The sequence below is a fragment of the Cajanus cajan genome, chromosome 3 (assembly GCF_000230855.2).
Source record: "Cajanus cajan strain Asha chromosome 3, NIPB_CcT2T_4, whole genome shotgun sequence".
Lineage (NCBI taxonomy): Eukaryota > Viridiplantae > Streptophyta > Magnoliopsida > Fabales > Fabaceae > Cajanus > Cajanus cajan.
This window is the reverse complement of record NC_138519.1, coordinates 81253143-81277422: the sequence shown is the minus strand read 5'-3', so window position 1 is coordinate 81277422 and position 24280 is coordinate 81253143. Positions and strand designations below refer to the sequence as shown.

The following is a 24280-nucleotide window of genomic DNA, read 5'->3' as shown; positions in this document are numbered from 1 at the left end:
CTCTAACATTAGCCTAAGACAATATCTAAACAATTAAACTTATAAAAAAATTTAATTTTTAAAGTTTTAGAACATTAAAACAACGCATCAACATATATCAATTAATTAATAAAATAAAATATATAATAAACTACAACATAATGTTATAGTATGATAAAAAAAAATAAGATATAATAATTTATGTGATTAAATATTTATTATCCTAGTTACTCAACAAGTTTTTGTAATTTTTAAAAATGTTTAATTTTAATCACTAAATTGGCTAAAAAAGAAATAAGAAACTTTATTTATAAGGTAGTATATACTAAGTTTGAAAGAAAGTAGTAGGTAGAAGTTTGAAATAGAAAAATTGAGGCGAAATTAAGTGAAGGCGGAGAAAGTTTGGGATTACGGAGATTTAGGTAATAATGGATTTAGTGTAATATTGGGGTTGGGGAGCTAAGAATGGTTGGGAACTAAGAATGGAATATGAGTTGATTTTTTACGGCAGCTACAACAGTTAGATACAGCGCATCTTAAATTGGATTGGATTTGATTTTGATTTTGATTTTGAAGCAGAAACAGAAAGAGAAAGGGCCATTTATAAAAATAAAAGAGAGAGAGAAAGGAGGCGCATCCTAAGGCAGAAAGATATTTTTGTATCCATCCCATTGAATCCAAGTTTGAAGGCGTTTAGGGTTTCTCAATCTTCGTCAATAATCGTCTCCAATTCAGTCAGGGTTTTAGTATTCCCAATCCCAATACAGGTTCTCTTCTCTCTTCCGCGTCATCATTCGCGCCTTAGCTTTTGAACTTGAAAGTGTTTGAATTGCATGATCAGGGTGACAAGCATGCGAACTTCATGGGCTGATTTAGCTGTGAATTCCGCAGCTGAAAATGGAGGAACATCCAACTCCACAGCTCCTTCGCGCCCTGTTTATGTGCCTCCGCATCTTAGGAACCGTGCACCAGCAGCAGAATCCCATGCACCTGCACCTGCACCTGCACCTGCACCGTCCAATGTGATTGCCAATAATAATAATAATAATAATGCAGGGCCACGGTGGAGTGCTCCGCCGCACGCTAACGGTTGGGGGAACACAAGCGTTGGTTGGGACCGCCGCGAAGCGAACCCCTTCGGAGACCAGGAGGAAAAAGCAGAGGAGGCGTTTGGCGAGCAGGAAAATACGGGAATCAATTTCGATGCGTACGAAGACATTCCGGTGGAGACGAGCGGTGAAAACGTGGCACCGCCCGTGAATACTTTTGCGGAGATTGACTTGGGCGAAGCGCTTAATAAGAACATTAGACGGTGCAAATATGTGAAGCCGACGCCTATTCAGCGACATGCCATACCCATATCCCTTTCGGGTCGTGATTTGATGGCTTGTGCGCAGACTGGGTCTGGAAAGACTGCTGCATTTTGTTTCCCAATTATCAGTGGGATTATGAGAGGCCAACCCTTGCAGCAAAGGCCTCCTCGTGGGGTTCGAACAGTTTATCCTCTTGCCCTTGTTCTCTCTCCAACCAGAGAGTTATCCATGCAAGTTAGTACCTTCTTATATAATATTCGCTCTTTATTACTATTATCCATGCAAGTTAATATTTCATTTTGTTTCAGATACATGAAGAGACTAGGAAATTTGCGTACCAGACAGGGGTTAGGGTTGTTGTTGCCTATGGTGGAGCTCCAATAAACCAGCAGGTTTTCTTTCCTTGCTCTTTCCTTTTGATTTATTTTATTACAACTAACTATGATAGATGCCTTTTGCTATATATTCTAACTAAAATCATTTTCCAGCTACGGGATCTCGAGAGAGGGGTGGATATTCTTGTAGCAACTCCAGGTAGATTGGTAGATTTGCTGGAGAGAGCTAGAGTTTCATTGCAGATGATTAGATATCTGGCCTTGGATGAGGCAGATAGAATGCTGGATATGGGTTTTGAGCCACAAATAAGGAAGATTGTGGAACAAATGGACATGCCTCCACCAGGTGCCAGACAGACTATGTTGTTCAGTGCCACATTTCCAAAAGAGATACAGGTTTGATATTCTCTATGTTAGCGGGAGGTGCCTCACCTTACCATGTTACTTGTAATTATTAATTAATTATGAGATGCATGTTCCTCTTAAATACTCCTTCCACCTTTATTCTTAGAAAGATTAACACTATTAGAATTAAATCATGGCTATTTCTAATTTCAATTGGGGTGATAAGTGGCTTGAGAAGTCTAATTAATGCACGTGAATATTATTTGTTGGATATATAGCTTCCTCATTTCATCTTTTAATTTTGTTGTGATTTATATGTAGAGACTAGCCTCTGATTTCCTTTCAAATTATGTTTTTCTGACTGTTGGAAGAGTTGGCTCAAGTACCGACTTAATTGTCCAAAGAGTTGAGTATGTTCAAGAGTCTGACAAGAGAAGTCACCTAATGGATCTTCTTCATGCTCAGAGGGCAAATGGTGTACAAGGAAAGGTATTGTGAGTTCACAGAAAGCGTATTTTACTTGTGTAAAACTTAATATTTATGTTTTTAGCAATTGAATATAAAGAAATGCACATTTCCAAGGGCTTATTCAAGTTGTTGGCTTGAATCAGTTGCTGAACACTGATCCCGACATGCATTGATCATGGGAAAATGTTCCAACTTCCAGGTCAATTGAAATGAGGATTATGCAATGAAGCCAATGATGCATAATTTCCCTAAGTTGATTGATTATGATTACAAGTTTCTTTTTCTTTACTAATTTGTGACTCCTGTAACAGTATTTTGGCAAACCGAAAGCATTTAAAGTATACCTAATATTAGTACTGTCCCTGAAACTGTTTGGACCTAATTTGGGTTTTTTTTTTTTTTTTTTTTTCTGGATTACACTGATCAACCCAATATAATTGTCTTGCATGACCATATTTAGGCCAATACAAGATAACATGTATTATGTTGCCTTAAAACCTCTTGGCATTTCTACTCATTTTCCATCTGTTTTAGTTGTGTCAACTGTCAAGTGTTTCTTCTTGATAGTTGCATATGTGTGTGTGGGGTAAATTTATTGTATGAATTTCTATTTTCTCATTGTATGGATATGTTCTTTCTCTCTGAAATCAAATGCTATTGCTAAATTACCTAAGCGAATTTCATGCATAACTTTGTATTCTGCAGCAAGCCTTGACTTTAGTTTTTGTGGAGACAAAGAAGGGAGCTGATGCTCTAGAGCACTGGTTGTGTCGTAATAATTTTCCAGCAACTACTATTCATGGTGACAGGACACAGCAGGTTAGGTTTGTTGTATAACTATATTTGCCTTTGTATTTGTGTGAAGATGTAGACTAATTACTTTGTACTAGTATTTTAGTATGTGTATCGCACATGTTAAAATGTTTATTATATATAACAAATTTATAATAATTATTATATATACAAATAAATACTATATAAAAATTATATTTTAAATTTATGATAAATAATTTATATTGTGATACCGGATTATTTTTAATTATTGATAATTTTTTTAAAAATATTAAAATTTAATTTACAAATAAATTAAATAAATAAAAATTGAAATAGCTAAGAAGTTAAAAGAATCCTAAAAATTTTCTCACAAAAGAAAAACGTTTAAAAACGCTCTCATTAAAGAGAAGTCCCCAAAAACGTTCTTGTGATCTTATTTAATATATTGGAGTGGATTAAATGTCAAGTTAACAAATGGACCAAAATTGTACAATTAAAATAGTTAATGGGCCACTATTCATGTGTAGTATAAATTACTTATTTTGTATTGTAATATTTAGTCCCCTTGCTCTTGTCATTTATCCAATCTGTCTCCACCATTTTTTTTCCCTGCAAATTTGGCATGTACATTGTTTTAATTGTGGAATTTTGGTTCAACTGTGAATTTTACATCCAACATTTAACAAAAGTGATGGCGTGGATGTGCTGCAGAGTACCACGTTAATACTTCTGTTAAACATTGGAGGTCAAGTTAATGGATAGACCAAAATCCTAGTCTTTGAGTTTACTATTTGTTTGAAGCGGAAGCTCACAAATATCATTTGTTCAGGTTAAATGTAGTTAAAATTATAATTTTTTGAAAGGTTTTTACATTATATTATTTACTAGTTTTTATGTTGTTTGTCCATGTGTATTTGGGCTTATCATTTGTACAATGGCTGCAGGAAAGAGAATTGGCATTGAGGTCATTTAAAAGTGGTAACACCCCCATACTGGTTGCAACTGATGTGGCTGCACGTGGTCTTGATATTCCTCATGTTGCCCATGTGGTTAACTTCGACCTTCCTAATGATATCGATGATTATGTACACCGTATTGGAAGGACAGGGCGAGCAGGAAAGAAAGGCCTTGCAACTGCGTTCTTTAATGACAACAATGCATCCCTAGCAAGGGCTTTAGCAGATCTGATGCAAGAATCAAATCAAGAAGTACCTGATTGGCTCTCACGATATGCTGCTCGCTCTACCTTTGGTGGTGGACGAAATCGGCGATCAGGAGGTCGTTTTGGTGCTCGTGACATTCGAAAGGAAGGTTCTTTTAGTAGAGGTGGTTCTGATTACTACAGTGCAGGAAACAATGGTGGATATGGCGCTCCAAGTGGGTATGCTGGAGGATACGGTCCTGGGGTAACCAGTGCATGGGACTGATTTTCAATGTCTGATAGCATTATATACTTGGGTATTAGGTGCAGACATACCACCTATAGGGGGATTTTCCCCCTTTTTGTCTTCTGTTCCAAGTTTATGGTCTTTAATTTACTTTTACCCTCCTTGTGTTTCAAGCCAACGTCATTTTGTACAGTTTACAATGATAATCGCTAAGGGAGATATGGTATCATTACCACATCAGTAGAGGTCGTGCCATATCAATAGGTGTTGGCAACGGCGATTACCGACAAATTAGGAGTTCTTTTTAACAACTTTATGTACTTTCATTTTGGTGGGAGAAAGGGTTGTATAAAATGCGATAGGAGAGGTGGGGCTTTTCTTTACAGTCGTATCTATTTATCTCTTGATCATGTTTATATCCAATATATTTTGTCATTGACTTTCCCCATTTTGATGGGCTAAAATTTTGTAATATTTGAGTCGTGACTGAAATGAATGAAAAGTATTATATTTGTTCATAGTGTTTCTTATGTATTTAGGGTATGCTTGGTTGAACGAAAATGGGCAAGTGGATAATCATTGTATTTTAACTTAGTGGTTTTAAAACACATCAGCACTACAGTTTATTGTACCTATCACTCTAAATTGTCATTTTTTTAAAGAAAAAAAGCGTAAGTGAAGTTTTCATCTTAATTTTGGTTTCTTCAATTTTAATTGAACCATTTTGGTCTTTGAATGTTATTAGATTTGACAATCAGCCCGATCTGAACAGCCAATACTTGTAAGCCGCAGAGATAGAGATTTTGCTCGAGATATTCCACAAAGATCACTAAATATATATGTATACACAATCTCAGCATAAAATAGTACAAGCATGCATTAAGGGTTGGGAAAAACTAAGAAAAGAAAACTTAGGTTTGGCAGTGACACCTTGCTATGCTTGTTTATTGAGGATTACTTTGTCTTCATAGTAAAATATTTGCATGGCTACATCTGAATGATTATGGTAGCCTTCATAAACTAATATCGCGACGAGTGATGATCTGGTGAAACATTGTTCCTATTCTAAATTTAACCGTACGTGGACAATTTACAATTATTTAAATTAGGAATCTTTGGAGTCTAAATTATTACTCTGATACTGACCTTTGTGTTTATATATACGAGGAGGGATTCGTTTACTCCAAGAGTAAATCTACCTAAATTTACTGTGTTCAATAACTCATTCTACATCAAATTTTAACGATCCAACCGTTGAATTTAAAGTTCTTAATGCATAGATCAAATTTGCAAATATTTTAAAATTTTGAAAATTATTTGATACTTTATTTCATTAATTCAAATCAATATATAAAATAATTTTATGATTATCCATCAATTTGAATTAATGAAATGAAGTATTAAATGATTTTCAAATTTTCTAAAAATTTGCAGACTTGATCTATGCATTAAGAACTTTAAATTCACCGGTTGAATCATTGAAATTTGATGTAAAACATGAGTTATTGAATAGAGTAAGTCTAGGTAGACTTACTCCTACAATAAACGGATCTCTCTTAATAACTCATATTCTACATTAAATTTCAACGATTGAACCGTTGAACTTAAAGTTCTTAATGTATAGATCAAGTCTACAAATTTTTAGAAAATTTGAAAATTATTTGATACTTTATTTCATTAATTCAAATCAATGTATAAAATGATTTTATGATTATCTATCAATTTGAATTATGAAATGAAGTATCAAATGGTTTTCAAATTTTAAAAAATTTACAAATTTGATCTATGAATTAAGAATTTAAATTCAACGATTAGATCGTTAAAATTTGATGTAGAATATAAGTTATTGAACGGAATAAGTCTAAGTAGACTTACTCTTAAAGTAAATGGATCATTTCTCATATATATATATATATACATATATATATATATATACATATATATATATATATATACATATATATATATATATATATATATATATAAGCTGTAGTTGCATGGCTCAAATAAGCTTGAGTTTTTACGGAGAAGCTGGCAAAAGATGCCATTCTTTCTTTCTATTTTTCTCTCTTCTTTCCACCATTCTTATTTCTTATCTGCTTCATCATCTTTTTTCCATTATTTTGGAAGATTTGGCTATTTTAGACGCAACGTAAAAAAAATTTAGCATATTCACCATTATGGGTGTATTTGGAAATCATTTAAGTTGAACTTTGTGATTTAATAAAAAACTATAGTCACGAGCTTTTTATTATTTTATTGAACATAATTTTAAACGGGTATCCAAATATACATGATGTTTGTGAATAAATCAACTTTACAAAATCAATTATTACATTTTAAATATGAATTATTATGTTGTGTATGAGTATTTTTAGGAATTTTTCTTTGAAAAGGTTTGTATAGATTTTTTTAATTTCTTATCTAATTCGATTTTTATTTATAATAATTATTTATGAATTATATATTAATATTATAAAATGAATTATCAATAAATAAAAAGTAATTTGAACATAAATATAAATTATTTATTATAAATCTAAAATATAATTTATATGTTTCAAAATATCTATTTACATAAATTTTAAATACAATTTATATATTTAAACACAATATTTATTTGTATATATAATTTATAATAAATTTTAGTTACATATAATAAACATTTAGTCTATGTGTTATACAAGTTAAAATATTAGTTTCATATAATTTTTTATATTATTTAAAACTTCATCAATTAACTTTATTTTAATGTTAAAAATACTTTCTAAAATATAATAAATTTTTTTAAAAAAGTTACATATCTATAAATATTTAATTTATTAAAAATTTGATAATTATTATCATTAAGATAATATAACATGATTTAATAGTCAACATTATATATTCATTAATTATTAGCTATGCAAGTTAAAATTTTACCCAATAGCATGTAGAATAAAGTCGACCTTAAGATAATATATATAGATCTTAAGTTGGAACTCAATATAAAAAAATTTACATTATCATTTATTTTAATTATTATGGATATTCAAATAATGGACTTAGTTAAGTGAAAATTCGTGATGAGTTGGGGTTAAGCAATGAAACAAAACCCAAAATAGGAAATCAAAAAGGGCTGTAACATTATGCCCAAAACGCGGTATGTTTTTTAGCGTTTCGACAACACACACGGCGGTTAAACTTTAAAGGAGCTAAAAGTTTACTACAGGCTTTAATCCCATCTTGAAATCGATGTAGATGTTAATGTGAATTTTATAATGTAATAATACATGACAGAAATATGGTGGAAAATAAAAAAGGAGCATCAACCATTAATTCCTTTCCTCTAGTGAAGAGAAAGTGGTATACGTACAGGTAAAGGTATGAAGTATAACAAGAAAAAGACTAGACCCAACAACAAGAATTGATAATTACTTCCAAAAACTAGTAATAGATAGATAGATTTTGTTTTAGTTTTGCTCACAAAAGTAGGAAAGCATTAAAAAACTATGAGAAATAGACACATGAAGGTGGATCAAACAAAGAGGAAGAGAAATGGTAAGATAGAGCAAAGCAGCAGACACCTCTTTATGGACACAGCATCACTCTTTTCCTCAGCACTTTGACTTGATCCCTTCTCAGCAGTAGCAGTAGCACCACCTTAGCATAGGATGGATCACAATTAGAACACGTGCACAAGAGTAAGAGTAATATATTATATCAAATGTTAAGTAATAATAATTACCACTGGAAACTGGGGTGGAGGAAGTGTTTGTTTTGGCTGATTTTTCGAACCCCTCAAACAGCTTAGCATCAGGAGAGTTGGGTGCCAAATGCAAAAGATCTGAAGGCATTGAAATTGAAATGTAAAGCTAATTAAGAAAAGTGTGACATGACATTATATGATATGATATGAGTAGTTAATTACCTACGCACTGAGATATATTAGCAGGTGCGTGGCAAGCACTTGGGAGATGAACAGCGAGTGTGGCATTGATCTTGATGCCAAGATTGGGGTCATTGCGATCCTTGATGAGGATGCAGATGCATTTCTTGCTCTCATCAAGGACCACTTTGAGGCCACTGCAGCAATCTATGGTGGGGGTTTTGGCTTCCCCACCCACGTAAGGAACACAACTAGCTAGACCAATTAGTTTGTCTGCACACTCTTCTCTGTCTTTGCTTAAATCTGAGTTTGCAAAACCAACCAACACTAGTAGCAGCAGTAGTAACATGGAGGAGAGGCTTTTGCTTTTCCAAACCATTGGATCGATAAAGAGAATCTCACACAATGCTATGCTAACTATCACTTATGCTTTGCTTCTCAATCACTTTTCAACATGTATAGTCATGTGGGCCCTTCTCTACCTATCTATCACATGTGAACCAATTTTTGTCTCTATCCGCTTATGTCCCATGATTCTATTTACACATTTCAATAAAATATTTTAGCAAACCTAAAAACTAAATTATCACAATTTAATCCTTTACTTTTCTCGTATCATACTTACTGTCGTATACTATGTTCTCTGTTTATGTCATTAGTCACCCAAATATGGTTTATTACAGCTTCTCTCTTGGCGACATTGTTAGGTTCTAATATTTTCATTCTCCTAAGAGATTTCAAAACACGAGGGAGTGAAAGCAGAGTTCTGGCACAGCACAAGACACCTCAAGGATGATACCAAATTTACAGAGTCAAATGGGAGAAAAATTTATATTTAAGGGAGTGTATATACTACTCTTTTTTTTTCTTTTTTTTTTTACTAAAAGCAGGTCCTTCACTAAAATAGATAAATCATTTTACAAGTTAGACAATGGAATCTGTGCAAGTTTCTCTCTTGAGGATGTTACGCTCCTTATATCTAGACGTACATTCATCAGCACCTTTTTGTTGGGGATGATGCAAGATAGGTTGGCTAAATATGGGAATCGATCTGCTTTTTTTGATATATAACATAACAATTCGATAACAAAAAAAAAAGAAAAAGAAACTCATAGTTTTAATTTTATTTTATTTGAAGATACTTTACATGAACCCGTGACAAATCAATATAGATATAAAAAAATTCGACTAACCCGTGATTATGTTGTTGGATCTATCCGTGATTAGCTATATCATTTGATTATGGTTATGTTGGACCCACAGAAAAACTGTCTGTAAGGGTGCATAAGAAAGCACTTCTGAATTTGGTAGTGACTCCACAGTTAAGATCAACAAATTCATTTATTCTTTGACTTTGCATTTGTAGTTAGTAGTCGGAAACACTTTAACGAGTACATCATTTTTAGCTCAATACATATTATCCACTACGTTTGGGATTTCTCCCCCTCGAGCTACTTATATTTAATTTTGTGCATTTCTTTCAAAGTACTTCCAACTCTTTTTACTAAAAATAGACCTAAAAATAATTAAAAGCTTGTTCAATGCAATTTTTCGGAAACACTTATTATGAAAGAAAAAATTAAAATAAACTTTTTTATAACCTAAAATTAACTTATACACAAACTAATTTATAACATTTTTTAAGAAAATTTATACAAGAATTTTTACAAATTAACTTATATATAAGCTAGTTTTAACTTATAAAAAAAATTTCATTTTTCCTTCCTATCTTTTCTTTATAAAAGTATTCTCATAAAAGTTAATCCAATCAAATCCTAAAACCTACTCATTACCCAACTTGCATTAAATAGTTATCAACATTGTATTGTATTGCTTCCTCCGTAAAGAAATTTGTGTACAAGCTTTGCACATTTACGGTGAGTATTATTCACACGTCTCTAAACAGTATTTTTTCGATTCCAAAACTACTTGATTTAGTCTTAAAAAAATATCAAAAGTCACAACTAATAAGATTTTTAATTGATTGAGAAGATGAAAATCTCAAAAACTTGTAGTACTTAAAATTAAACTATCGGTATTAATTGTAGTTAAAATTGTTGATAAAAGATGTCAAATGTGTACACGACAGATACTTTAAAAGTACTAATAAATAATTGAAACCAAACTTAAATGCGACCTAAGCCGAAGTAAAGAATCCAAATGAAATTATGTGGTTTACATTGCATTGTGAAAAAATGACCATTCTTAGTGACAGATCCAAGATCCCAAGTTAGTGGAAGCAATTTTTTTCTTAAAAAATAAAAACTAATAATTATCATCATATATATACAAAGAACTAAACATAAATATCAAAAACAATCATCAATAGATTCAATATATAAAATTAAGGGTGCAAAATAAAATATATTTTTTAACATATACTAATTATTTAATTAAAGTGAAAGAATGCATTTATCCATTCTCACTATAATATAGGTCCCCCATCAGCAAACATTGTTGAACTCAAATCCTAATCAACCATTGGTAACGGGCATTCAGAAAAGAAAGGCCCAAAAAACAAGTAATACAAGTCCTCAACTCAAACTATGGTAAGAAATCATATAAGATTATGTAATGATGCCCATTATTAATCTATGCAAATAGTATCGCGTCTGTTTGCCTAAAACTGCAGTCCTAACTCCTAAATCAACTTTTCACTTTGTCAGTATCACCTATCTGTAGCCACATCAAATGCCCTCATTTTCCAGGATTACCTTTCTGTTGTGGAGGTGCAGAAGTGGGTGAAAAGGGATCATAAATTTGGTCAGAAGGTAGCTTACCAGAAGTCATGGGGGGATTGTTGGCAAACTTGTGATTCAGAGGCATTGGGATATCTGGCCGTGTCATATGAACAGGATAGCTTTGTCGAATAGGCATGCCTCTTTCGGCACCAGCACTGTTCAAATTTGGCATTTGAGGCGCAGAAATGAAGTTCTTCATACCCATTTGTGGGACTGAAGATCTAGGTGCAGGTTGACCAGCATATGGAAATGCAGCATGTCTGGGTGGTGGAATTGAGTTCGAGATGGAACCTGAAATCCCTCCAAAGGGGATTGTTTTATCCACTTGATCGGGGAATTGTGTCCTAGGAAAGATTTGAAGAGGCCGATCAGGCACAACAAACCCAAATGGTGGAGGTCGTGGACCAGAAGGTGGCTCTTGCATGGGACCTGCTTGATTGTTTGGTCCAGAAACCACTTGGCTGTAGTCTGCATTGGGTGGATGTGATCGAAAAGTAAAATTTCCAGATTTTGATGTCACCGAGACCGGTGGTTTTACATGGGCGTGATAAGGAGAAGCTCCAGAAGCAGAATTAGGTATTCCTGCTTGCTGAGGTAATGGAAGTGAAGGGGATATTCCAGGTGAAGGAAATGAAACAGGTCCCGATAAATGGTTTACAGATGAATGTGTAGGTGCAGCTATTGGTACAGGCATGGGTCTCAAAGAAGATGATGGTGGTCCAGAGGAAATTCCTACTTGATGTGGAGGAAAGGTGGCAGATTGTGGCATCATTGACATGTTTGACAGTGGAGGCTTGAATGCAACATCCGGTTGTTGATGTAGAGAAACAGGTCTTGCAGGTGGAACCACTGGTGGAGCCATTGGCCCCATATTGCTGGGACCTACAGACATTTTAACAGTGACAGGGGCTTCATTATGGCCAGAAGAGACCCCAAGATAGGTCAATGGCTGGTTAGGTATCGGTGATGGTGATATACCAGATATAGGTAGATGCATTGATGACACTGATGTCTGATGTTGTCCTATTGCCGTTGATTGGCTTAAAGTAACAGGAAATGAAAGTGAAGCATTTGTTGGAGTTGACATATTCTGTACAGATATTATAGAAGGATTTCTTGGGGGGCCAAGGTTACCCAAAGGACGTGCCTGAGTCATATGCGGATACTGTAAAATATGTCTTGGTGGTGGTGCTTGCACAGAAACATTTTGATTTGGAATAATCTGCTGAAATCCAGCAACAGGTACAGGTTGGGCACCAAAAGTCGAAGCCATGTTTGAAGTTTGTGATGGAAAATGGGGAGTTCTAGCAAGACCTGGTGGATTTTGGGGGGCTACACTGCCAGACGAAGCAAACACAGGCCTATGAGATGGAACCGCTGAAAACCATGGACCAGAGTATTGGAAGTTATCTCCATGCATTTGTGTAACAGCTACAGGTTGCAACACAGCCTGATTTTCGAGAGTTAGAGAATCTGCATGAGAAGGGGGGCCTTCTTGCCTTTGACTCAGAACATTAGTGCTGTCCCTAGAAACTGATGTAGGGGTTGTAGAACCAGCAGCTAAATTCCCCTGAATTAAAGACGCAATAATTACAAGAACAGTCAAAATTACAGAAGGAATGGAATCATTATGAAAATAGTAATATAAAGTGTTACTACCTCTGGTCCATAATTTTTTATGTTTTAACCTTTCTCTTTTGTTCCAAAAATTTTGATGTTTTATACATTCCAAGTAATATTAATTAATTTTTTCAACATATACCCCTACTTAACAGTTGTTATTCCTACTCCACAATTTCTCTTATTAAAGATATTAAATGAGAGTATTTTGGACTTAATATACTAGTGCTAAATATTTATTTAAAGGTGTGCAAAAACTTTAAACATAAAAAATTACAGACAAGAAAAAGTATATAGCATAACCATAAATCATAAAAACTCCTCATATCATGTGAAATGACAAGACTCACAGTTACAGAGGTAATTAGCAGCTCAATGATTGACATTGTTGCGTCCACTTTATCAAAACTATCAGCTGATATGTTGACATGCATCTCTTTGTAACTGCACTGGATATCAGTTCCAGGTTTAATTTCACCCTGAAAATGTAACAGTTAGATGAATAGAAAATAGAAAGCAAATGCAAACAATTACAGCTCTTTCCTCACAAAACTAAGTTAAAATGTTTCAATAGTCATTTGTGCAGATAAAAGCCATATTATATTATGATTATTATCAAGGAACTTACTTTCTCTCCGGTGTCTGCTTTGGTTCCATGCATTTTTATCTTGGCACCAGTTTCCTGATATACACATATATCAAAGATCAATTGAAAAACTGAAGAAATTTAATTTCATGATCTCAATCAGCAGATGCAAACTGCTGACAGCTGATCACTTGATGAAGATTAGATATCAACACAATGATCTTACCTTTTCTAGTCGTTTTTGGTTATCACCTTCAGGACCATATATTAGACCAACAAAATTGTACCATGGATATTCTTGGACCTGTAAAGACGGTATTACATATATGAGAGTTTTCATCAGAACCAAGGAATGCCAAACCTTAGCATTAACATAAGAGAAGCAAAGGAGGTTGAGTCATTTTGAGTTCTTACTCTGCTGAGCAATCAGTATCCTAGTAATATATTGTAATCTAGGTTGGTTGTTAGTGTGCCTCAATTCTTAAGTTCAATTCAATGATACATCTTATACTACAAGTTAGTTTTCAACTTTCTCTAAGAATATGAGTGAGATTCTCAATCAACATCAACCATCAGGAAAGCAAATAAGGAAAAAGGATGGGATGATCATTTATGGAAAAGAACAAGTTTCGAAATTAGTTATCTCTTTCTGGTCAGTTAATTAACCCTTGCCACATGCTCAAGTCTACCAGGGACCTTCAAGTCAAACTCAAAGAAATAATACAAGGCCTCACCACCTCACAACATAAATAAATAAAGATTAAAAGGCCCACAAAACCTCATCCACACCCTTAATGACGAATATTGATAACAGAACTTTAAATACTATAGTTTTGACAAAGCATGAAATCATTAAATATATCAATATTAATCAATGTCCAAACAATGATAAGGTTGCTACCTTGTGACCTACAAGACATGGGTTCAAATCCTAGAAACAGCCCTGCTGCTTCTAGGGATAGGACGGCATACATCTACATGGCCAAACCCTACTAGGAAAGAGACTCATGCACTGTATCACCCTTTTCTTTATCAATTTCCATCGATAGAGCAGGGGGAAGAATTTTACAAAATATGCTGGAATGCATACAGGTTCGCAAAATAATCCATATATCCATAATCCAACCAAAATTAAATCCAATACAATCAATTCATTTTAAGTAAATGGATTGAATAGATTGGGTTATTGTGATTATTGGTTGGGTAATGATTCATCCATTGGATTATTAAATTATTGAAAATGGATCAAGTGGTTTTTCTTCATATTGCTATTGAAAGCCATTTTTCTTTTTCCTGCAGCTTCTCCATCACTATTCAATCCATTGACAATACTATTCCAATTATTGAAAATGAATTTTTAAAATATAACATACTTTTTAAACAGATCGGTCGGATATCCATCCAATAAAAAATGATTAATGGATGAATTGGATGCTATAATTAAATGGATTGTGGATGAGTTGAATATTTTTAATCCATTTGTAAGGACCATAAATAGATTAATAAATTATTTTTTATTATTTTTTATCTATCCATTATAATCAAACTAACTTATCCAAGCCATCCAAATGACACCCGTATGGCAGCATGGATGCACTGAAAAATGTTGAACTCTAAATCCAGGAAATGTATGTCTATTTTTCATAACTATAACAAGTTAACAATGGAATTTAATTAGTATTGAATAACATCTAGCAGAATTTTAGAATCAATACTTACAGGCAAAGGAATGTTCGCTTCTTTTAACAATGGTTTAAAACCATATGGAGGCTTGTAACTGGGATCTAATTTTAGTATTTCACCTGGATATGATTAAGATCAAGATTAGAATGGAATAAACGGCCCGTATGAATAAAACGGGAGGAACAAAAAGGAAAGATATACTTCAAGGAAAACAAACCTATTGCCTCTCGCTTTTCAAGTTCGAGAATTTCTGACTTCTTAGATCCATAAATCAACAACAGAAGTTTATTTAAGAGTAAATGTATGACATTTAAAAAAGTAACAAATTTTAAAAGGAACAGTGTCAATTGTCATTAACCTTGCTGTCAATTTGAGGGCCAGATTTGCTGTTATCTGGATTCTCAGCCATCAGTGCCAAGTTCTGGGTGTCCCCAGCTTCAAGCTTTTCTGATTCCAACTGCCTTGTAATTTGATCCACTCGAATCTACAGAATGTGTGCAACAACAATATCAGTTATTGACACCTTAGAAACAAGAACCAATGCAAAAATGAGCGGAAGCACATGGTATAGCATTCAACTTGTTAAGGAATTTTTTTATCTTCTAGCTATAAATGTCATTCCATACTAAAGTCTAGTAAAAATATTTCTTTACCAATGTCAATCTCATGTTGACATGTACGTAAAAAAAACAAAAAAGTGCGTATCTCACAATATGCAGTATTGTGGGTTTAAGGCTTTAAGCTAGCAAGGAAGCATTAGTTGGGATGGTGCCAAGAGCAAACTAAAAAAAAAAAAAGGAATAGTAACACAAACATTTTAATCAAAACTTGCAAAGAAATATAATCTTAACCTTATAATTGAATACTTTCACAGAAATGGCGATGGAATAATAAGAAGAAAAAAATTACATATCAGTAAAATGTTAATGGAGTATTGTTTGAAAGGATTCGAGAAAACACCTGCAAAGCTAAAACTTTTCCCCTCCTGACGGTTGCATCTTGTGTCAGATCAGGTCCCCATTTTGATCTCCTCTCACTTTGTTTTGAACTTTCTTCATTGATGGCTCCAGTGACCCTGTGCTTTTTAGCCCCTCGGAAAATAGGGACCAGTGACCCTGACAACTTGTTTTTAGGGATGACAAATCCAGATTTGGCAGCAAATATAGAGAGCTTCTGGCCACTAGTAGTTGCTGCAGATGAAGGTCCAGACATTTTGTGAGGTTCAGGAGCAGAAGTTGAATCAATCTCTGCACTCATTCTCTTATCAAGTCATTTTGCACATGGAAGGCAAACGTGACACAGTCAGATGTCAAGGCAACAGTAGGGTCAATCTGCACATAACACATTGCGATACAGTCAGATGCGCACATAACTCCATTACGTAGAATATGATATGATGATAATAAGGAGATATTTGTTTTTTAATAATTAGATTCTTAGTGAGAGTAGTTTGTTGCTAAATATTTTTATATGAAATTGTTGCAGAAATTGTTTAGCACTTTAGCATCATTTCTTAATCTCAAGGCATTTCTTTAGTAAGGTATTTTTTTTCTGGATAGTCTGAAGATGTTTGTCAGACACTTCATTTTTGTGAATTCAGTTACCCTTATGCAGCTGTAGAACTAGATTCCTCCGGCATTTAAGAACAACCAGAAACTGTAATTTGGCGCTCGTCTTTAGCAATTACATAAATTGAAGAATAAAAAGGGCGTATGAGAATGCAAATTGCAGTATAAATTGGAACGAACAGGTGAATAGAGGAGCAGATAAAACGAAGGATGAAAATTTAGTGTAAGAAAGAGAGCAATATACACAAACAGGAACTGAAAAATGAAAGCGAACCTGTGTGTTTAAGCTATCGATGAATCTGAAATCGGAATTGAATTGGCTCTGACACTCGCAATCGCATCATAACTCATTCCTTTCATTTGTCTGTTATTTTCAAACGCTTTCAAAGGAAAATCGAAACAATTGCAAAACCCTCTGCTTGGTCGTTCCTCTCTACTGCCACTACCGTAACCTACTAACCTTATATCTACTGTGCCAAACACCAAACTATACTTTTCCCATTATTACGGAATATCATTTTACGTTTTATTGATTAACTAAAAATAAAATAAATGTAACATGATTTTATACATCCATACATTATTACATACCATAATATATATATATATATATATATATATATATATATATATATATATAATATTATATGCACAAGTAATGTGATTTATAGTGTTATATTGTTATTTAATTATAAATTATTATATATAATAAATTTATTAATTTTTATAATAATTATTAAAAAAAAAGCCATAATAATGAACCTTTTTAATTCACTAACAATACCTCTACCAAAAATTAAAAAATTCACTAAAAATATAAAAAAAATCACATTAATAATGTTTAGAAATTAAATTCTTTATATATAACATAAAAATATATATATTACTATTGGAGGGAGTGTGAAAATCTTGTTGTATGTGTATATTTTGGAATTGAAAGTAGTGAGATAATTTTTAAGGATTTTAGCTTTTAAATTTATGCAAATGGAGAGATTATGAACACATCAAAGGGGGTGTTGATAACATTTTACATGTTTATTTGTGTAATTACATTTATTGATTGATTTATTGTATTAATTTGAGTTTATACAATTTTTTAGTAATTTAGAGTTGATGAGTTAAATTGATAATTTTATAAAATTTGTATGGTTTAGAAGCTATTGTACACCCCTTAGAAAAAGAAACTATTTTACATGAGTTTGATGTTTGTAATTGTTAATAACTTTTTAGTATGCCTTTTAGTGTTGAATGAAATTTTTTTAGTAATTGGAGGTCATTAGAAACCTCCAATTCAAGAAAATCACATTTCTGTACAAATATAAATTCTATGATTATATTGAATGTAGAAACATAGAGATGGGTGTGAGAAATATCTCTCCATCTCGTCAAGTGTGATATATAACAAAATTAAATTGTGTCATCTTCAATAAAAATTGTAGCTTTGGATTTTAGATAATTAATGCCCTTGGAATCACTCAAAAGAAATGTCTTGAGCTTAAAATATTATCAAATTAGTGAGTAAATGACAAGTTATCAAATTTAAATTAAAAAAATTATGCAATTTTTGTAATTTTTGGTATAGTAAATGGTAAAATAAGACTTGAGGCCAATATAGGAGTTGTAAGTAATTATCATAACTTTCAATGAAATAAAAATCAACTAGATAACATAAGTATAATTCAAGATATTATGTTTACACCTCACAAGGGTTATAGAAGCATTTGATAAGATTAGATGAGATAAGGTAAAATGAGGTGGGATGAGACAAGATGAGTGAAAACTCTCTAAAAACTAAGTTTATCCATCTAATAAGACTAAGTTTTGGACTTAGTAAATATGTGGTGATAAAGACTAAGTTTGAGACTTAACACGAGTTTAAGACCAAGTTTAGGAATTGGCAAGCATATGTATGTGATAAATTGTGAATTGTAATGTGATTTGCAAATGCGTGTGAATCATGCATACCATGCATAAGTTTGTTAGAGGTTTTGTGATGGAATTCAATTAGAGAGGCCTATGAAATCATTTGTCATAACCTTGGGATATTTAATAGTTGGGATCTCTTTATCAACATGTTGAGAATAAGGTACCTATGTGTGATTATAAGATCTTAATTGAATCCGATAAAACATTCAACTTGTGATAGTTGAGATAATGAATACTCATAGTATAGTGATTCATTAATTACCATGCGTCGTACCAAATTTCTTGGTGTAGATTAATCATTGATAAAGTTGGTAGATATTTTGTATCAATAACATTATTATCTGAAAAAATATATTATTTTATGTTTTAATTACTCTTTAAAATATTCGCTAAACATTCTCTTTTATTTTAATAATAAATATTTTTTTTCTCATTTATGGTAAATATAGTATAATTTTACGATCAATCTTTCCTTAAGTAAATAATAATATTATAATTGTATTTATTTTATGTAATTTACAGGGGTGATGCTTTTTATACTATTAACATTAAAATGAGTTATAATTTTTTTTTTCACTATATGTAAAACAATATAAGTAGCATTAAGATAAAATCTAATCTAGTTGCCTGTAAACGAATATAAAAATTTATCAAAGAAGTTTTTAGTTTGTTGAACATGGTAGATGAGTTGTTGTAAATATTTTGATATCAAATTCTAATAGATAAAAAAAAATATTAAATTTAATTGAGATCGAGTTGAAATTTGCTTAACATATATGTAAAAAAAATTATAAGAAGTGTGTAATTTTTATTTTTAGTATTGTAGTCTTTTAATTGCGTTTTTGATCCTTTAATTGTGCAACTTTGATCTTCAAAATTTTTAATTAAATAATTTTAGTCCCTAAAGGATTGTAATTATACGATTTTGGTCCTTTAATTTTTAATTGAATAATTTTAGTATCCCAAATATCATAATTATACAATTTTAGTCTCTCCCATTAAAAATTTAATAATTTTAATATATATATATATAATATTTTAAAATTATACAATTATTTGTCTACTCAAGTTAACGCATATTATAATTTTCTTCAATGTATCAAAGATATATATTTCTTTTTAATAAGTAAATAAAATTTATATATTATTATTTTTATAATATTATTGATAAATTAATATCAATAATATTATTAGGATATTATTAGGATATTTATAGATAAATTAATAATTTGATAAATATAATTTATTATATATTAATATATTTTTACAAAAATATAAGTATATTAATTAGAAATATACATATCTTTTCTTATATATTTATATTTTTGTAAAAATATATTAATATATACTAAGTCATATTTATCAAATTATTAGTTTATCTATAAATATACTAAAAATATTATTGAAATACTAATAATACATAAATTTAATTTATTTAGTAATAATAAATATATATCATTTGATATATTAACAAAAATTATAATATACGTTAACTTAAATAAACAAATAATTGTATAATTTTAAAATATTATACATATATATATATTATATAAATTCTAAAATTACTAAATTTTTAATCGAAAAGACTAAAATCGCATAATTATAATAGTTGAAGGACTAAAACTGTTCAATTAAAAATTAAGGGACTAAAGTCACACAATTACAATCTTTTAAGAACTAAAATTACTCAATTAAAACTTTGAGGATCAAAATTGCACAATTACAATACTTGAGAGATAAAAAACAAAATTAAGCCATATATATATTAATGGAATAAAATTTGGGTAAATTATAAGAAGTGTATTTCTCATCTATTTTCTCTTTATTATTACTAAACAATCTTAATTTTTTCTCCATTTCTGACTTATCTTTTTATACTTCTCATAATTCTCTTCTATTTTTCTCACTTTATTTCTTTCTTCTATACTCTCTCCGTTTTTTTCATAATCGTTTTGTCAGATTTTGTTATTTTTTTTCATTATCACTTTTCTAAAATTAATGACTTATTAATTTCTTTTTCATTTTTATCTTTGATAATTAATGCATGTTTACTGAATAATGTGTTTATTCATTTTCTAATATACGTATTTCTTCTCCAACTACCTAAAAAGTATAACAGGAAAATATATAATAAATACTTTAAAAAATTAAAATATTAATCATTATCTTAATTTTTGTGCATAACCTTAAAAACAATGAAAAAAACGCAAGGAGTACTAAAGAAAGCCTAAGAATTGACTTGTTTTAGATTTAAGGTGAAACTGAATTGAAATTCATTTTCCCTTTAAATTGAACTCAGCAATTTAATGACACATTTTGTGCATTAAATAGTTTCTCATTGATGAGCATTTAAAGCTTTACGTAGTAATGAGTTCAGTTCATTTTGTGCAAGTTACAAATCATTAAATAGGTCTTGTCGGGGGGTGGTTTTTAGTTTATTAAAAAAACAAAATCAATTTTCAGTTTTAAACTTTAGTTTTTTTTTTAGTTTTAAAAAGCATACCATCAATCTTTTTTTTTTTTTTTTTATGTTCTTAACAACAACATTTTTTTTCACGATTTCTTTTAACTTCCTACCAAGCTAAAATTATATAGGCAATAGTGATAAAAAAAAAACATAAAAAAATAATAACAAGAACAATATTATTCTTTAAAATAATACTAAATTAAAAAAGTATTAATAATTTTTTTTAATATAGTTCAAGAGATATACAGAGCTAATATAAAATTTTACATTGCTAACTAATATTTAAAATTCAATTTTAGTGAGACTTTTAGAATGATTCTTATCAAAATTAACAAATTTATCATGCATGATAGTACTTTATTTGTAAATGCATTATATGATATAGTGTGGACAAACTTTACATTATCGGTGGATATATATATATATATATATATATATATATATATATATATATATTCTAATTTCATTAATAATAATAAATGAGTACTAATTATAATAATTTTAATAATAATAATAATAGACATAATTATGGGTGAATTTGAATGAATTTGAATCTAACTTACAATATAATTCCTAAGTTTGAGCCTAATTATTTACTTGTTACAAGCTTTTATTTTAAGGTATGAACTAACTTAAGAACATATATATTGTGGTGTGTGTTATACAAATTTTTAGTCCTTTAAGTTGATGTACATAGATCAAGAAATAACTAATAGATGTAAATTTGGACTAAAAATTAAGTTTTTATTTAATATTTAACCATCTCAACTTCATTATCTCGTTTAATTTTTCTAAAATCAAGTGATTAGTCGATAAAGAAAGTGTCTAATAGGGGTCACTAGTGGAAAATTAGGATACTATATCACCCATTTTACGTTGGACATACGAACACCCGACGTAATAAAAACGCGGTGGCATGGTTGATAATTTTAGTTAAATTATTTACGTCGGACCCCTAAGGTCCGACGTAAATTTTAACATCTACGTCGGCTATCCATTGTGTCCGACGTAGATGTTAAAATTTACGTCGGACCCAAGGAGGTCCGACGTAAATAATTCACATCACCGCACTTAAAAGAAGCTTCACACATGCTGGAGGGGATTTGAAGATTTCAAAACCTTCCTTCTCCTGCGCGTTGTGTAAATCTCCCCGCCTCCTACTCCTTCGGTTCTTCCTTCCTTATAATTTTTCTGACATTTCAGTCTCCATTTCATACGGCAAATGGGTGAGGAAGCAAAACTTTATGTTGACATTGTGATTTCCTAGTAAAACTTTTTTTCTTGCTGATAGTGTTATCCTAAATGTGTATTTTGTACTTATTATATGTGTTCCTTTTTATATTTTGAGTAGGAACAACCAGAAGAGAAGAGAAGAGAAGCCAGAGGAAAAACTAGAAGAAAAGCCAAGTCCGGGTTGCAGAACGGGCCGTTCTGCTTGAAGAACGGGCCGGCTTGAAGAACGGGTCGTTCTCCAAGCAGAACGGCCCGTTCTGCTTGCAGTCGTTTTTCTTTTTTTTAAATTTTTTTGCAATTTTTACGTCGGACTTATCATGTCCGACGTAAATTTACGTCGGTTTCTTACGGCCGACGTAAATTTACGTCTCTCGCTTCTACATCAGAGGTTTTTCTGACGTAAAATCCCTAAAAATAACCGACGTAAATTTACTATTTTGTACTAGTGGGTATAATTAGAAAAATATATTAATTAATTTTAAAATTTTAAAATGTCAATTATTTTGAAAAAAAAAAAAAACTAAAAGACTAATAAGCATCTAATGTTTTAAGTCATCGGTTCCGTTCATAATTTCATATTGTGCAACTTTGCAAAACAACAATTATTTATCGATTTATTAATATTTATATGTTCCCGAATCTCTGATCTTCTTTAGCATTTTTTCCCAAAATAATTGACTTTTTAGGACTTTAAAGTCCCCAGTCAAAGAAAAAGAAAACTTTAAAGTCTAATTAATATATTTTCTTGATTATGCTCTTATTTAATAAACGTATTTTTCATCAACCGTTAACTTACATTTTGTATAAATGAGATAATATTATATTAAATAAGGACATCAGAATTTTTTAAGTCTAAATTTACATCCATTAAATATTTTTTAATTTATGTACGTTAATTTTAAAGACTAAATATTTAAGATGAATGAAGTATTAATTTGTTATTATTTAGTTTATATTTTGTGTTTTCGTGAATGGAATTCTCGAATAGAAACTATAGGATTGGTGATAAATAAGATAAACGGTGAAAATGAGAGAAGCACTGATTTTTATTTGTTGAACCACATAAGATAACACATATTAGTGTACTTGACAACAATACAAATTTTAATTATTAATGAGAAACAGAGGAAAAACAACATGAGAGAAGTTGAATCAAGGACACTTGGGTGTTCCTCTCTTGGTTTTCATGTTGTTGTAGCATGGACACTCTTCCTTGTTACCATAGGTTCCCGAAGGGACACACAAACATTTCAAACAACAATAGTTACAGAAGAAAACACACGCCTTCTTGTACTGAGTCTTTGAACAACGATAATCGCATGCGCTTGGACATTCTGAATTAATGTAACCAATGTTTCAATTGTCAACATCATCAACATGTCAAATTAATTAAAAAAAATATGACTAGAAATTAGAATCAGTACTTACGCGACGGTGTAAGCGATCCTTCGCCACCACCCTGTTAACGATATTTTAGAGAAAGGAAAATAAATAACTAAATCAGAATCCAAGAAGAAAACAAATAATACGTTACATATGTGAATTTTCCATTTATATATTTATTTATGGGAGAATAGAGGGAGAGAAACATCACTCACATAGGCAACTTGACTCACAAAAGCCATTGCAAAGATGAGAAGAATTGCGCACACAAATTTAGTCATGCTGCTTTGGCAAGTCTTTCTCTCGGAACAAAGTCTAACTGAGTCAAAAATGTGGTGAAGGTCAAGAGTTTATATAGATGCACACCGTCACTAAAATTTAATGAGGCTTGCGTATTTTGTCTACACCTAAATTAAGATTTTCATACACATAAGAGAGAGGAGAAAAAGAGGGAGAAAAAAAAATTAAGGAAGAGACATAGAAGAGAAGATGAGAGAGAAAGAGAGTGAGAGAGGAAATAGAGAGAAAAAAAAGGTCAAAAAAGAAGAAATAAACAAGAAAAAAAAAGTTATCCAAAATCTCAAAATTTTTGTGAGATTTTTA

General features: G+C 31.2%; 4 protein-coding genes across 6 annotated transcripts; 1 reads left to right on the top strand and 3 right to left on the bottom strand.

Moving 5' to 3' along the window:
* The first annotated feature begins 323 nt into the window (after window positions 1-323).
* LOC109808732 (DEAD-box ATP-dependent RNA helicase 37) lies at window positions 324-5120 on the top strand. 2 transcript variants are annotated; one of them, XM_020371849.3, is made up of 7 exons: window positions 324-746; window positions 821-1526; window positions 1601-1684; window positions 1781-2023; window positions 2294-2461; window positions 3146-3259; window positions 4159-5120. In XM_020371849.3, exons 2-7 carry the CDS (start codon window positions 831-833, stop codon window positions 4639-4641), a joined length of 1788 nt encoding a protein of 595 aa, XP_020227438.1. In that variant the 5' UTR covers window positions 324-746; window positions 821-830; the 3' UTR covers window positions 4642-5120. The 2 variants fall into 2 exon arrangements, with proteins under 2 accessions (XP_020227438.1, XP_020227436.1); XM_020371847.3 differs by having other exon boundaries at window positions 324-1526.
* Window positions 5121-7889: 2769 nt separating this feature from the next.
* Window positions 7890-8911, bottom strand: LOC109809300 (non-specific lipid transfer protein GPI-anchored 14). Its single transcript, XM_020372560.3, has 3 exons — window positions 8513-8911; window positions 8330-8428; window positions 7890-8244 (listed from the first exon to the last, which is right to left on the bottom strand). The coding sequence occupies exons 1-3, from the start codon at window positions 8847-8849 to the stop codon at window positions 8120-8122; spliced, it is 561 nt and encodes a 186-aa protein (XP_020228149.1). The 5' UTR covers window positions 8850-8911; the 3' UTR covers window positions 7890-8119.
* A 1862-nt stretch (window positions 8912-10773) lies between these two features.
* Window positions 10774-17138, bottom strand: LOC109808489 (RNA-binding KH domain-containing protein). Of its 2 annotated transcripts, none has more exons than XM_020371512.3 (9): window positions 16943-17138; window positions 16061-16431; window positions 15459-15584; window positions 15318-15357; window positions 15137-15219; window positions 13644-13721; window positions 13460-13513; window positions 13182-13310; window positions 10774-12781 (listed from the first exon to the last, which is right to left on the bottom strand). In XM_020371512.3, exons 2-9 carry the CDS (start codon window positions 16355-16357, stop codon window positions 11168-11170), a joined length of 2421 nt encoding a protein of 806 aa, XP_020227101.1. In that variant the 5' UTR covers window positions 16358-16431; window positions 16943-17138; the 3' UTR covers window positions 10774-11167. The 2 variants fall into 2 exon arrangements, with proteins under 2 accessions (XP_020227101.1, XP_020227102.1); XM_020371513.3 differs by having other exon boundaries at window positions 15318-15354.
* Window positions 17139-23322: 6184 nt separating this feature from the next.
* Window positions 23323-23987, bottom strand: LOC109809749 (gibberellin-regulated protein 12). Its single transcript, XM_083072159.1, has 3 exons — window positions 23893-23987; window positions 23723-23753; window positions 23323-23628 (listed from the first exon to the last, which is right to left on the bottom strand). The coding sequence occupies exons 1-3, from the start codon at window positions 23956-23958 to the stop codon at window positions 23447-23449; spliced, it is 279 nt and encodes a 92-aa protein (XP_082928285.1). The 5' UTR covers window positions 23959-23987; the 3' UTR covers window positions 23323-23446.
* Between the last annotated feature and the right edge of the window lie 293 nt (window positions 23988-24280).

Excerpts from the sequence above, each read along its gene's own strand:
- LOC109809749 (XM_083072159.1), bottom strand. The coding sequence starts at position 23,958 with ATGACTAAATTTGTGTGCGCAATTCTTCTCATCTTTGCAATGGCTTTT. Across the intron at positions 23,754-23,892 it reads TTGTGAGTCAAGTTGCCTAT|GGTGGTGGCGAAGGATCGCT; the intron begins GTGAGTGATGTT and ends TATCGTTAACAG. Across the intron at positions 23,629-23,722 it reads AGGATCGCTTACACCGTCGC|AATGTCCAAGCGCATGCGAT; the intron begins GTAAGTACTGAT and ends ACATTAATTCAG.
- LOC109808489 (XM_020371512.3), bottom strand. The coding sequence starts at position 16,357 with ATGAGTGCAGAGATTGATTCAACTTCTGCTCCTGAACCTCACAAAATG. Across the intron at positions 13,722-15,136 it reads AAGCGAACATTCCTTTGCCT|GTCCAAGAATATCCATGGTA; the intron begins GTAAGTATTGAT and ends CCGTCTTTACAG. Across the intron at positions 12,782-13,181 it reads TGCTAATTACCTCTGTAACT|GGGAATTTAGCTGCTGGTTC; the intron begins GTGAGTCTTGTC and ends TCTTTAATTCAG.
- LOC109809300 (XM_020372560.3), bottom strand. The coding sequence starts at position 8,849 with ATGGTTTGGAAAAGCAAAAGCCTCTCCTCCATGTTACTACTGCTGCTA. Across the intron at positions 8,429-8,512 it reads TAATATATCTCAGTGCGTAG|ATCTTTTGCATTTGGCACCC; the intron begins GTAATTAACTAC and ends CAATGCCTTCAG. Across the intron at positions 8,245-8,329 it reads CTCCACCCCAGTTTCCAGTG|GTGGTGCTACTGCTACTGCT; the intron begins GTAATTATTATT and ends TCCTATGCTAAG.
- LOC109808732 (XM_020371847.3), top strand. The coding sequence starts at position 813 with ATGATCAGGGTGACAAGCATGCGAACTTCATGGGCTGATTTAGCTGTG. Across the intron at positions 2,024-2,293 it reads CATTTCCAAAAGAGATACAG|AGACTAGCCTCTGATTTCCT; the intron begins GTTTGATATTCT and ends ATTTATATGTAG. Across the intron at positions 2,462-3,145 it reads CAAATGGTGTACAAGGAAAG|CAAGCCTTGACTTTAGTTTT; the intron begins GTATTGTGAGTT and ends TGTATTCTGCAG.